Consider the following 14,889-nt stretch of genomic DNA (forward strand, 5'->3'; position numbering starts at 1 on the left):
TATAGCTGTAGCCTACCGTCTTCGTTGATATGGCCAGTAGTGACTCTGCCACATGAAAGGTAAACAAGCAAACAGGCAAATATAGCCTACAAGTGGATTCAGCACCACGGACAGCGATCGGAATTCCCACGATTTGAAAGTTAGGTCCAACAGAGGAAAGTGTAAAATACAAAATGATCAATAAAACACAATAAACAGTATATTTAAATAACTGGATGTTCCTAAACAGGCTTCCTACAGTCACTGACACGTTCCATGCCAGATTGAGTCCATACCTTTCACAGAAGCGGGATAAAAATAATGTCCAATATAAATAAAACTTAGTGAGTGAATGTTATTTATAATAAGGGTCACGTGGAGAAAATCGTACCTTTCTGAAATGAAGACGAATGGCCCTTCATTCAGCAAGTATATTTTTCTTAAACCCTCCATGAACACTTGAAGAAGAAAAAAAGTGACCCCTATAGCCAAAATAATAATTCAAACAAAGTGGATAGCAGAGAACATGTCTACCATTTACCCTCACTTCTTGGACAGACCAGAGCCTAAGATATGCAGTTTTAGAAACTGTCTTTCATCCTGTTAGCATTACATGGCAACGCAGGAATTTTGGAAGCGTGCAGGGCTGCAGGCCAGAAGGTTGTGGGTTTGCAGACCAACGTGGACAAGAGTAGAGGTGGAAAAATCGAATTTAGAGTAAAAGCATTTCATGAATCTATCATCGTATTTGTAGGTCCGAGGAAAAAAATGGCCTCTTATAAACAATTAATGCAATTTTGCGTAATTGTACGTTAGCAGAATTGTTTTAATATCACACAAATGACCAAAAATGACAGGCTAAGAATGGACAGAGACATAGGCCTATGTGTTCATCTTATTATATTTCTCCAACGCCAAGTCAGTGTGTCTTGTTTGCAACGAAACGGTCCTTATAATTCAATCTGAGACGTCCTTAGCAATCTGAGCGCCTTTCCACCCGACAGAGTAGGCCTACCGATGCAAAACAAATGTCAACTTTACCTGCTGGCTACTCTTCTTCTGTGGCTTAACCCAACGAGAGAAGGTCACAAGTGTTTCCCTACAAGCTGTCTGGGTTTAAACATCTATTGTACAGAAAGTGAATAGCTTAATAAATTGATAGAGACCGGATTTGATTACTTCCCAAGCAAAGTCTATTTTTGGTCTCCTCAGCAATAGAGGGTGGAGGTCAGCCTCTGAATGTCAAAGAAACTAAACAATGATATCCCCATATGCATCAGAATCATGTCTTTCCCAGATATTTGACATCTTGTTTCTAGCATAAAGCACTATTATAGATCACTTTATATCATTGGATCCGTTTTATGTTCTTTAAAATCTTAAGCTAACATTGGGTAGGCCTGTGCTTTGTGCCATTTTCTTTAATAAATGGTAGACCTATGGCATACCCTCTCATACCCCCCCAATTCGAGTCTTAGTTTTAACTTAACAGCCCTTCATTGACGCAGAGGTAGTCTATTTAAAGAGTGTGTGGTTGGTGGAGGAATTGACTGACAAGTCTATGGATATAGCAGCCCATAGCCTCATTTCGTCTGTCAAAGAAATAGCCCTCTTGTTGTTTGTTAGTCTCATTAAAATTAAGATGGTTGAAATGAATTGTGTCTACATAAATCAACACCATGAGCTGTCCATTTCCAATTGATTGTGCCACGGTTGCTGCTTTTAGTTTCAGCCACACAATGTAAGTTACTCGAATATCAAAGTTGACCTTCGGTCCTCCTTCTCCTCTTCGCGCTCTCCTTTTCCAAACGGAACAAAACATAAGCTGTAGGTGAGACCCACACGCAAGATGCTGCATTTTTGGGACAAGGCCTAATACATAAAAACATTCGGGAAAAAGCCTTTGACTGTCCTCCTGGACTGCCGTCATAGGTACAGCCATTGGTTAGGCAGCACACAAAAAAATCTTTTGATCAGCAAGAGCAGAGCAGGCTGGGGCTCAGCATCGGAATATTCACTGCAGTGTGTAGTGTATCCTATTTTTATTTACACCGTCCCAGCAGATATCTTAGAAATACAACTTTGCTCTGTGCTGCTTTAGCCCATATGGATAACTTGATTGAGACCAGACTGAAGAGCCTGAAGGCACACTTGATATCGCTTGCCCAGTGGAGAATCAGATTATGGGCGGCATCGGGAACACATCGATATATATCCCAATAAGCAACTCATTCTAAAACACTGAGAAATATTGACATTTCGTCAATTGCAAATGACGTGACCCTCCCCTGGACTAGATTAACAAAATACTAAACCCTCCTCTTTCTGATCCATCCCTTACGAACTAGCGTGCGTTTAAAAGTTACACCTTTTTGCCGCCAGCCGAAAATAGATCCCCAGAACTTGTCGCAACACATATTTTTCAGAGCTGATCTGTTTGGTCAAAATACCAGCCATATAGTTCCAGACACTTGTGGAATCTATGCCAATCTATGCATTGAAGCTGTTCTGGTGGCTCGCGGTGGCCCAATGCCCTATTATGTTGGTGTTTCCTTTATTTTGGCAGTTACCTGTTTATCCAGGTATCCAAGTTGTGGTTTGACTGCTACTGATACACACATTAAGTATATCCTTATATACAATCATTATTTTAGGGTGTATTCAATCCTGCCTTTACCCTGCTGAATGCTTACAAGATGCAGTCTGAATCTCCTGCCCTCTATATATAAACTCAGGATTGTACCTTAGGCCAGATCTACAATTAGACTACCACAACCCACCGTGACCTCGACTACTCCCAAGTTCACTCTATGTGCTTTCTTCTCATTCCTTCTTTCTGTCCTACTGTGCTTTCTAAGACCGAGGAGAGGATACAAGGAGAGGTAAGGCTAACACGTTCTGCTCTTCAACTCTCCCTTGTCTTCATCTCCCAAATATCATCTCGTTTGCTCTCGTCCATCCGTACCGCTCACCTCCACCCGTTCAGCAGTGCTTCGGGGATCAGAAGCGTTGTTTTCCCCCAAACAATTGTAATTCATTTAGCATGTTCAGAGTATCGTGGCATGCTGTCCAGCAACCATTGTTTCTATTGTTACTACTTTATAATTTCATGTTCTCCCATGAGCTTACTTAGTGTCTTGCACCTTACCCAGCCAATAACTCATTCCATGTACTACCATACAGTGTAAGGCACTTTGAGACGTGGAGAAGTAAGTCAATTGTCAGGCCGTCCGTCCGTAAATGACAAGGTGTGATCTTTGCCTGCTCTGCCTTTCTGAAGGACCTTGTTGTTATTGTCTTCTTCGCAGCAAATCCGCAAGCTGAGACGCGAGCTGGAGAACTCCCAGGAAAAAGTGGCCAACCTGACCACCCAGCTGTCTGCCAACGTATGTAGAACAGGCTTCTCACCCTTTCAACCTCTGTCTCACACACCATGGTAGCAGGATCCATTTGTTTGCTTTCAATATAAAAATATAAAAAAATGTAGATGGTCTGTGTTGGGACATATGATGGATGGAAGCTGAATGAGACTGAATCCAAGTCTGTTAAGACTAATAAGACTAAATAATATGAACCTGTCTCTGGGTGCCAGACATTGTGATGAGGTCTTTAATGCACAAACCAACACAAAAACCATGTCAGACAAATGTTGATATTTTTATGAAGATTTTTAAAGCGCCTGGATCATTAGGCATTGTTTAAACTGATGTTGAGCTACGATAGGAAAGCATGCATAGTGGAGAGGGTGAGATCAGATATGGTGCTGGCTTTGATAGATTTATGCCCAGTGCATAGAACGCAATCTAACTCGCAGACCGAAATCCAATCAATGAAAATTAAGCTAAAACTAAGCTAGCATTGGTTAAAGCTTGGGTCAAGAGTTTTCCCCGGTCATGCGACCTCATTGTTGTGGTTACTAAGCAGACATAAACCTACAGTGTTCTAGATGGTAGGCAGACATAAACCTATGTTGTTCTAGATGGTAAGCAGACATAAACCTATAGTGTTCTAGATGGTAGGCAGACATAAACCTATAGTGTTCTACATGGGATAAATGCCCACCTTGGCCTGGTCATAGCTGTACGTCGTGCTGGTTAAAGCTGGCTTTGGCCCTTGCCAGCTATGGTTAGCCTACTAGAGGCTTGCTCTGGCTCCCGCTCCATACCCATACCCAGTACAGCCAGCGATGCTGGTGGAGATTTATGAACCATAGGCATAACATGGTCTCAGGGCAATTTGTATTATTCTGTACGTAAATATGTGAGACTCTATTTAGTATGATATATTATGTTACTTGAGCTAACATTATGAATGGAATAGTCGTCTTATAATATCATACGAATTAAAGGACGTATAGTATCATGCGTCTTGCCCTGTCGTGCAATAGCATATGAATTCTAGGATGTAATTTATCACACTTAATGGTGGATGTGCAGGATAGGTCTTTCTCTGTGACCAAGTTTTTCTTGTTGTGTCATAACAACAAAGGAGAATTATGGGGAGAATTTACGTTGGTGGGTAGGTGAACTAACAACAAAGGTTAGAATAATTTACGTGAAACGTTGGCGGATCTAAAACGACAAAGATTAGGTTAATTTACATAGCATGTTAGGTGAATTGGGTTAACTTTAGAATAAGGGTTAGTGGAAGGCTTAGCGAAAATGCTACCGTTGTCCCCGACGCGACTCGAACACACAACCTTTGGATTGCTAGGCGGTCACGGATCACGCTCGCCTATCCTCCCCGAGCAAGCTCTCTACTTTCGTTTCTGTCTAAAGTAACTAGACCATTAGTAGGTATCATACATCTTGGAGGTACTCAGAAATACGTAAAGTATGTTGCGTATAGTTCTGAGGCCAGGCTGGGCCCACAGGGGGTAAACCATCAACGCTGCACCCCCAACAATCTCTTCTCTCTCCCCTGTACTGCCACAACCCCTTTTATTCTCTCTGCACTATACCTCCCCACCCCATATGCCCCTCACCCCATCACCCTCCCCCCCCCCCCTCCCTGCCCCTGCTTCTCACACCTCAGTCTAACAATCCGGCAACTAGATGCTACATATATTTGATGTGTTACGAGAGTGAGCGACTGACTGCCATGTACTCTGTGTGTTCATGCTGAAAGAGACATGAAATCTTGGGAGGTGTCGACCAATCTAAAACCAAAGCTCTTTTCAGGAACTGCACTTGATGACTATATTGCATGCTGTTTAAGCAAAGAAAGTCGAGTCCACTACAGTACTAACACTGTCCATTGGCAACACCCTTTAACCCGGTCTAACCCTCTAACCTGAGTGTGTTACTGCTACTGCATGATTGAGTGTGATATGACCACAGACCTTGGTTCAGTGTTAATACATGCATAAAGAGTATTTATAAAACAATTGATAAAAACCTACACAGTAGGAAAAATTATAATTTTGCTCCATCCCTTACCCACTGGATTATTGTCTCTTTATTATGTGATAAATTGTACGATGTCGCTATTAACTGTAATTTATTATTACTGTAATTAGCTCTCTGGCCCAATGTCTGTGTGTGTGTCTAGGTTGCGTGTGTGTGTGTGTGTGTGGATGTACGTGTGCGTTCATGTGTGTGTGCACGTGCACATACTGTATGTGTGGGTGCATGCGAGGAGTGTGATCCCGGCCTAACGCCACTGTCCCTCTCTCCTCCACTGTTGGCTGTATTGACCGCTGGTTCTGGACTCTTTGCTGCCCCCTGCCTGCTGGCCGCTGACCCACACCTCTGGATGCTGGGTGTAGCAGCTAGGCCAGGTTTGTTGGACTGTCTGTTGCTTCCAGATCCCCTCCTCCGTCCTTCGCTGTCGCATGACTGTCTCTCTCTCTCACTCTGACCGTCCATCCCGTTCCGCAGGCTAACAGGCTGACCTGGTGCTGAGGTTCCTGTTTTAGGCGCCGTGTGGCGACGCCAGCCAGGCCTCGACACCTACCTTGAATCATGTGGATGATGGCATATCTGTAGTTTTAGTTTTAAATAAGCCTCTGTACTTTGAAATTGCCATGTAAACAGTAGCTCATGTTGAAATGTAAGAGAATGTAAAGATGGTAGCCTTGTTACAAGATGCATACACATACCATATAAGTTCAAACGGCTGAGGTTTATTGTTACTCTATTACATTAGAGTCACATTCACTACTGTGAGGGTTCAGAACGGTCTCCCATGCTACATCAGGTTGGAGAGGCCTGCGCCCCAGTGCCATACTCCAGTCACCACTCACTCACTCACTCACTCACTCACTCACTCACTCACTCACTCACTCACACCCCACCCTCCTCTCCTCCCTTCCTTTCATCCTCCACAGCTGTCCATCCCTTCACCCCTCCCTCCTCCTGGCAGATGGAGAAAGCCATTTGCTTGATGTGCAGTGAGCCTGTGGTGCCTGTGGCCTCTAAATGGCAGTGACTCATCTCTGTGTTCTCTCGCTGTCTCTCTGTCTCTCTGTCTCTCTCTCTCAAGGCTAATTTGGTAGCAGCGTTCGAGCAGAGCCTGCAACTGATGACGTCACGTCTGCAGAGCCTGTCGGTTAGCCAGGAGCAGAAGGTACCGGTAAATGCAGCTGCATTATTCTGCCCTCTCTTACATCCTTCCACGATGGGGGGGGGGGGGGGAATTATTTTCCAAATCTTCAATGGAGCAGAGTTCTGCGCTATTCATTTACTGTCCAGCTATTTCCAATCAATGTCAAATAAGTGTCCAGAAGATATGTTTATTATTCAGCGCTCTTTCCAGTTCACCATAATTAGTTGTTAGCAAACAGAGCTTCAAGTTGTGAGAATTTCATCAAAACAATGCATCTGGAGAATTCATGTTTAACCAATAGTTTTTCAAACAAATGAAACAATTTGACTTTTGTTATATGAGAAGGCTGAGCGCAAAGTGAGCGTAGAGTGTAGACAGAGTCTGATCTCCTCAGTGTGTTTTGACAGTCAAGGCTAACATCCTGGACCACAACATGCCCTTGAGCGTTAGCCGCATGACCACCCCAAAGCCCTGGCATCGTCTAACTGTATCATGCTGTTGGAGAGCAGAGGACAAAGACTGTCAGGAGGACAGGAAGTTAAATCTAGGTCAAAAGTTGACATGGTGCTAAGGTCTTGTTTTCACCAGCCACTCAGCACAATCCTTCAGGTCTGAGACACCATAGACACACCAGAGTCAGTCCCCCCATGTAGGACTGCTGTCAGCTGCTCAACGGGGTACATTAGCCCAGAAGATATACAATAGGGAGTCCTCTCAACATCAGAGTAAGATTGCAAAATTCCTGTAACTTCCACAAAATTCCCAGGTTTTCCCAGAAATCTTGGTTAGAGGATTCTCCGATTTCCTGCTTCCGGGAATCTTCCAACCAGGATTTCTGGAAAACCTGGGAATTTGGGGAAAGTTACCAGAATTCTGCAACCCTAGAGGCAACAGACAGTTGTAATGTACTGGTCCTGTTTCCTTGTAGGACTCTGAGCTGACTGATCTGAAGGAGACCATAGAGATTCTGAAGACGAAGAACACAGAGGCACAGGATATAATCCATGTGGCCCTCAGCAACCCTGACATCCCTCCCAAAGGTAGGGAGCCAACCAAGGGTCTAACGTTCTTTCAATATAATCCCTTTGACCATTTCCTCTCTTCTCCAGACCAGTTTGTCTCTTCTTCACTGCCATCACTAGCTCATCTTCTCTTCTCTAGAACGTTTTTTCTCTCTCTTCACTCCCCCTCACTAGCTCCTCTTGTCTCTCCAGAGCTGCAGATGAAGAGGCAGAACTCTTCTGAGAGCATCTCCAGCCTGAACAGCATCACCAGCCACTCCAGCATGGGCAGTCTGAAGGAGCAGGAGGCCAAGAAGAAGAAGAAGAGCTGGGTGAGGGCATAGAACCGTCTAAATATAATAAGGAATGAGAGTCAGGATTCTAATTGGGTTTCTGGTTCTATGAGAGAACCCTTTAACTAGGATCAGGGCAGTGGTACTGTCTTGTCAAAACGGTCTGGATTTTTGGATCAATGGGATTTGATCGGCCTATTGGTGTCCAACGTTGCGAAAACCTACAATTTGAGTTCCTGGAGTTCACTATACCAAGAGTTTACCACTGGACTGGCTAGTAACAAGCAAAGTGGGTAACTTTACTTCACTTTATTTGATCTAGCTAATGTATGTATTCATCAAGCATTCATAAACTCCACATAACATGTTTTACACGTGCTATAAACCAACATAAACATTCTAAAGAGCCTATAAAATAGCAACATCATGAAGTTATGAGATTGGCATAGAATAGGATTGCTACATTTTAGAATCCTAATTTACGTTTTGCATTGAAAGGAGAGAAACCATCCAGCCACTCGCTCTGTGTCTGTCTCCTGCATGTATGGGTTCTCACTCTCTCTCTCTCCAAATCTGATATGAAGTATGACTCCTCTCTGATCTCTTTCTCATGCTTCCCTGCTACTGTATTTTATTCAGGTCTTTGAGGTGAGTAGTGGATATTGTAAGAGCCCCAAGCCCCCCCCTCTCTCTCCCTCCCTGCACTGATGAGTCATACTTGTTAGTTATTTGGAAAAGCTGTGTGGTTTTTCATCCCATATTAAACCTAGCCAGATCCACTTCATTCACTAACTGTACTTTACGGTAGCATACATTTTTATGTATACCATTTACGGTAAATATAATGCAGATAAATGATTCAGAAATGACAAAGTAAATTGGATCATCAGACGACGGCAAATGTTGTTTTCAAATTCTGTTTTGTTTAGTGTCCTGAGAAGTTTTGATTTCGTGCAAAGCTTGTCTGAAAGTTAGTGAATGACAGTGACATTTTTTTTGCCAGAGTACAAAATAAACTTTTTTTTGTGATATAGTCACCCCAGCCATTTCCTGTTGTTTTGTTGTGGTACAGCAGTCCTCACATTTGACATATCATGACAAAACGTCAAACTCAACACAATTTTTTTTTAAAGCGTATGTATTATCGAATCATAGCACTTCCTTTGTTTAAACTGTACAGACAGTACAGACACTTAAGAAATGTGGATAATTCCTCATATAGGGTTCTACTGTGAACAAAGTGAACATAAACACAAAAATCATTTGGTCATGATTCTTGCAACAACTCAAATCTGTACGGTCTGTACAACGCTCACGGCTTTTTCCACCATGGGGCAGTTCTTTTCTCTCTTCCTTCCTCCTCATTGGACATAACTTAGTGAACATAAGTCTAGTGAACGTCTCTGTCTCATCGCCAGATGCTTATTTCTATGTGCTCCGTTCCCTACAGACTAATCTGCTAGGTTATCTTCATGTTGCGTGGTCTACGTCCATAGGACTGCGTCCCATGACTAGTGTTCTGCAGGGTTAGGGTAAATTCCATTTCAATTCCAGTCAATTCAGGAAGTAGACCTGGAATTCCAATTCTATTCAATGCTTTTCAGTTGGGACAATTTGGAATTGGAATTTGGTTTACTTTTTTTGAGTTGACTGGAATTCTTTATGAAATTTCCCCGCCCTCGATATTAGCCTTGGGTTCTCACATTTACCCCCGCCCTCGATTAGCCTTGGGTTCTCACATTTACCCCCGTCCTCAATTAGCCTTGGGTTCTCACATTTACCCCCACCCTCGATTAGCCTTGGGTTCTCACATTTACCCCCACCCTCAATTAGCCTTGGGTTCTCACATTTACCCCCACCCTCGATTAGCCTTGGGTTCTCACATTTACCCCTGCTTCACCACAGAATAGAGGACAACACCGGTCTCACATTACCCTGCTTCACCAAAGAAAAAAGATGACACCAGCATAGGGGTCGGGAGAGTTGTGGATTTTGAGGACAGCGTGTTTTTCTTTCTTTCTACTGGCTATATATTCAAGTGTCCAAATCAAAGCCGAGTAATGACGTCCAAATAAACACAAAAAGACCCCTGCTGTGATTTTGATGAAGAATAGCTGTGCGTGTCAAATAACACCCTTTCCCCCTATAGTAGTGCACTATACAGAGGGAAAGGGTGCCATTTGAGACGCATCAAAGGTCGAATGCATCAGCAAATACAGGGATGGTCACAGGAGTCACAACACTGTACGTGTTCATTGTGCTTCTCTCGGGGTGCCCCACCAGTCTTTCATTCTCACCTCTGCTGTCTATGTATTTCTCTGTGTAGCTGAGGAGTTCCTTTAACAAGGCGTTCAGCAAGAAGGGGTCCAAGCTCTCGGCGTCATACGCCGACATCGAAGAGATCGCCACGCCAGACTCCTCGGCACCCTCCTCTCCTAAAATCCCCATCCACCACGTGGACAGGGATGGGGATGGGGAGGGAGATGGAAATGGGGACATTTCCATGATGAGGTCCTCTGTCTCTGCGTCTTCCTCTGGGTATGGTCAATTCCTCCGGTGCCCCTCCAGTCTGAATCATGTTTTGCTTCCTTAAGAAACATATTTCAAATGGGCACCAAATGGCACGTGTATGAATGTCATGTACCGTTATCTCTCTTATTCATCTCTATCACACAGTTCAGTGGAATTGAGGCGGTACCTGCCACCTCTTTTCAGTCTAAGCAAGGTGTGTTCTTCTCTTCTTCTCCAGACTGTGCGAAGGAGGAGAGGAGCCCCCGGAGGATGAGAAGGTGGTGACCACGCTGCGCTCGGCCCTCTGGGAGAAGGAGAGAAAGCTGACAGACATCCGCTTGGAGGCCCTTAGCTCCGCCCACCAGCTGGAGCAGCTGCAGGAGGCCATGAACAACATGCAGGTGTGTGTGTGTGTGTGTGTGCGTGTGTGTGTGTGTGTTAGAGGTCCTGCAACGGGTCGGACACCCACGGCTCGGCTCACGGTTCAGAATGATACTGCGTCAAAAACATTTTTTTTTTTTTACATGTTGTGTTGCAATGTGTTACAAATTCCATCCTGTGAGCGGTGAGGCAGGCATATAGGCTACCAGTTACGCACACAGTGGGATCAAGGTACTTTCCATTATTTGTGTGGCGCTTAAACGTACGTTTCATCCCCCTCGTTGGAGAATACGTTGCCAAGTGTCCTTTCCCTGACTAGCCTTGCGCATAAAAACACTGATATAAATGTATGTTATTCAGCGGGTCACTGATCCCCTTTCAGGTAGAAAGTCAATTTGGGTAGAAAAATCTGTACTGATGTCATATTGGAATTGATGTGGCGCAGGTGTGGTTCCAAAAAACTGACCAGTGCAGGACTCTTGTGTGTTTTCGAGGTGTGTGATTATGCCTGCATGTGTCTGTGTGTCTTTGTGTTACCCAATGTTACGTCTACTGTAACGTGAGGGGGTCAGGGTCAGAGGTCAAACCGCACTAACCTATAACTGGTTTGTGTGGTTTGAACTCTGACCCTGACCCCATTACAGCCCTACAGGAGTCCCCTCATTAAGTAGCTATGTAAGTATCACCCTAATCCTACACGGTGTGTTCCTGCCTGCAGATGACAGTGGAGAACCTGAAGGCAGAGAATGACCAGTTGAAGACAGGTGGTCCCTCCACCTCCACCTCCCAGTCGTCCGGCCTGGCATCACTCGGCACTGCCTCGCCACGCCAATCTGTTGCCATGTCTCTGACCAAGACCTTCAGCATGAGTCTGGGAGAGGGCAGCCCCTCTGGTGAGGCCTGGTGTCAGTAACTAGAGGAACGCAGTCATCACTCAACAAGTCTTAAGACTGAATTTCATGAATTCAAGGAGACAAGGGATAATTATCATGAAGCATTTCAGCTAAATAACCCTCCTTAGTGTGCAGGGTGAAAGGGTCATAACTCAGTGATAAGTAAACATACAACTGTCTAACAGAACACAAGGACATTGTGTACCCACATTTATGTGTTTGACATGTTGTAATTATGACATGCATGTAGGACACTCATTAGATTACTCCTTGACCCAGTGTCTCTCCGGCTGACTACCACCCATACCATTCTCTCTCTCTCTCTCTCTGTCGAAACAGAAGTGTTCCAGACAGACACCGTTAGCCTCCCCGCTCCCAGGGACGACACTCGCATGAGAGTGGTGGTTCGCGTGGCCAATCTGCGCGTCTTCAAAGATGTGAGTCTATTTATACGATTCATGATTTATGTATGAGCCAGACTTGTTCGGTTCAGCTGGCCTCTACAATAAGTATGATGGTGAACCGTTTAACCTCTCCACTGCTCCTGTCCTCGTTCAACAGGAGGTGAAACAGCAGGACTTCTTCATCGGAACTGTGAGGGTTAACGGCAGAATGGACTGGCCTATGCTGGACTCGGCTGTTGGCCAGGCTTTTAAGGTGAGTCTCAACAGGCACCTCAACTGTGAGAAAGCACGTTTACATTCAAAGGTGGATATATTGTCGATGCAAATGTACCCTAAAAATGTTATTTGTTTAAACTTAAATGACAAGGTAGGGTGTAGGGTTCTGTGTAGGGTTATGTCTACAAACAGAACACGCATAAATACAGGGCCACTTTTCTTCTCAGTTAAGACATGGTTTTGGCTAGAGTTTAATCTGTATCTGTAAGTTCTCAGTCTGCTTTTCCCCAACACCACTAATGCTCCCCTAATCTCCTCTTCCCTCCTCTGCCTCCCCTCCTCTGCTCTCCCCTGTCTCTCCTCCTCTCCCCTGTCATCTCCCATGTCTCCTCTCCCCTGCCCCCACTCATCTCCTCTCCCCTGTCTCCTCGCCTCCCCCTTCTCTCCTCCCCCTAGGTGTACATAGCCAAGGTGGACCCCACTTCCAGCCTGGGCCTTACTACAGACTCTGTCTACAGCTACAGTATGAACCACATCAGGAGGGTGCTGGGAGGGGAGCTGCCAGAGAGCCAGCCCTCACGCTGTGTCTCCAAGGGGCCCAGTGGCATCACTGTCACACTCAAAGGTCAGTACCTGACTAGGATCATAATGGTATAATTATGAACAATGGTCATTTTCTGGAAATATACCATTATTTAGGGCCAGTATGTAATATAAGGATGCCCTTTATCACTGTATCTATTTAATGTGACGATCAGAAAACTTGTTATAAAAGTTAGCTACAATCTGCAGTTTCATTTCTGATATAGACAAATATTTCTCTGAGGGAGAGGGTACTTGTTAATGTACTATTAACTGATTATCACAGCAAGTTAGTTTTTTCCGTGCCATTTCTTTGATCATCGATTGTAAAAGACAGCTCGTGTCTAGCTTGTGTTAGATATATTTGGGGTCAACAGTCAATGGAGTTAATGTTCACCCCAAAGGTCATTGTAGCACATGTTTTTTGGCCGCGAGACCGTGTATGTTTGGTCTAACTGACATTCGCCTCCTTTCGTCTGCCTGACATTCGCCTCCTTTCGTCTGCTCTGGGAATTTCTGTCCACTCTCTTCAGATCTCCCGTTCCGCACTGAACAATGATGAAAGGAATGTTTTATTTAGAGATATCATGATTTATGACCCATGCTGTGGACGTTAACCAGATATTTGGACTGCTTGTTATGTTCCATACTAAGATATGATGTAGAATATTAAGTAGGATGGATGATTGGCTGTGAAGCAGGCTTGGGTTCAAATCCATTTCAATTCAGGAAGTAGACTGACCATTCAAATGATGTTCAATGGTTTACTTTCTGAATTGACTGGCATTTAAATGGAATTGACACCAACCCTGCTGTGAAGTCTCATAAGTCCTTCTGTTTGACTCGTTATTGATTCAAATCTATCGCGCCCCTGTCTTTGACCTCTCTCTGACCCCTGGCACCCTGTAGCGGAGAGCTGACTTTGGGCTAAGATCTGTGGTGTCTACAGTGCCTTCAGAAAGTATTCATACCCCTTGACTTATTCCACATTTTGTTGTGTTACTGCCTGAATTCAAAATTGATTAGGAAAAAAATGGTGGTCAGATTGGAAATTTAGCCAGGACAGAGGGGTTAAAACCTCTACTCTTACGATAAGTTCCATGGGATCTTTAGTGACCACAGAGAGTCAGGTCCCCTACACAGGGCAATGTCCCCAATCACTGTCCTGGGGCATCGGGATATTTGTTTTAGACTAGAGGAAGGAGTGCATACTACTGACCCTCCAACATCACTTTTAGCAGCATCTGGTCTCCCATCCAGGACCAACCCTGCTTAGCTTCAGAGGCAAGCCTCTCTGTTGCCCTTGCACTCACAACATTTAGAATATAAAGCATTTGACCTTCCCATTGTGATACGGGTGGAGGATTGGTTGATTCTTCTGTTTATTTAAGTACATGGTTTTTTCAAGATAATTGACGAGAAGTCCCGTCCAACCCATTGGGTATCTGGCTACACCCTATTATGCCATGTCTTATGCAGACAGACGGATTAGAAGTACATTTACATTGTCAGACGTATTACAATACAATCAACTTTCTAACTCTGAATGGCACTGTACTGCTCCCGACTTGCTATATAAGAGAATGTGTGGCTTCCCTCCGTCCCCTCGGAGATCCAGAGGAAAACATAGAACATAGAAAACAAAGATAATTCAGTCGATATCTGAAGGATCATAAATAAACATTTTGGAGTATCTTCATCCATTGTCCAACTGTTGCATTTATTAGAATAGTTTGTTAAACATTTTAACAATTCCCATGACTGTTGCTACTGGCACCCTGTAGCGGAGAGGTTTAGGGCCAGGCTGAGACTGATTTGTGGTGTCTACAGCTCTCTACTTGCTAAGTTCCAGAGGAAAACACACACTCAGACAGGCCATTAGCAGATTAGCTTTCTTGGTTCGATGTCGTTTTTTTTTTTTAGAGCGCATTTCCTTAGAACAGTAGTGTACATAGATCCATTTCAGGGTAATCCATGTCAGTTTAGAACCCCATTTGAGTTTTTAAACCAATGAAGAGGTGCAGGCTGGGTAGGCTGTCTGTTCCACCTGGCTAAGCAGGAATGCCGTAGGCCAGGGTGGGAA

At 44.3% G+C, this 14,889-nt stretch overlaps 1 protein-coding gene across 8 annotated transcripts in view; it reads left to right on the top strand.

Annotated features, from left to right (window-relative positions):
• nav1b (neuron navigator 1b) overlaps window positions 1-14,889 on the top strand; it is a 137,467-nt gene that overhangs the window by 105,893 nt on the left and 16,685 nt on the right. For 3 of the 8 annotated variants that reach the window (XM_064969137.1, XM_064969144.1, XM_064969145.1), the window contains 11 exons: window positions 2,838-2,861; window positions 3,288-3,365; window positions 6,463-6,546; window positions 7,454-7,565; window positions 7,740-7,858; window positions 10,146-10,357; window positions 10,569-10,731; window positions 11,430-11,604; window positions 11,944-12,041; window positions 12,166-12,261; window positions 12,681-12,849. In XM_064969137.1, coding sequence (XP_064825209.1) covers window positions 2,838-2,861; window positions 3,288-3,365; window positions 6,463-6,546; window positions 7,454-7,565; window positions 7,740-7,858; window positions 10,146-10,357; window positions 10,569-10,731; window positions 11,430-11,604; window positions 11,944-12,041; window positions 12,166-12,261; window positions 12,681-12,849 — 1,330 coding nt within the window. Of the gene's footprint in view, window positions 1-2,837; window positions 2,862-3,287; window positions 3,366-6,462; window positions 6,553-7,453; window positions 7,566-7,739; window positions 7,859-10,145; window positions 10,358-10,568; window positions 10,732-11,429; window positions 11,605-11,943; window positions 12,042-12,165; window positions 12,262-12,680; window positions 12,850-14,889 lie in introns of all 8 variants that reach the window. The other 5 variants (XM_064969141.1, XM_064969142.1, XM_064969143.1 and 2 more) reach the window with 3 other exon arrangements.

Source organism: Oncorhynchus masou, chromosome 6, assembly GCF_036934945.1.
Source record: "Oncorhynchus masou masou isolate Uvic2021 chromosome 6, UVic_Omas_1.1, whole genome shotgun sequence".
Lineage (NCBI taxonomy): Eukaryota > Metazoa > Chordata > Actinopteri > Salmoniformes > Salmonidae > Oncorhynchus > Oncorhynchus masou.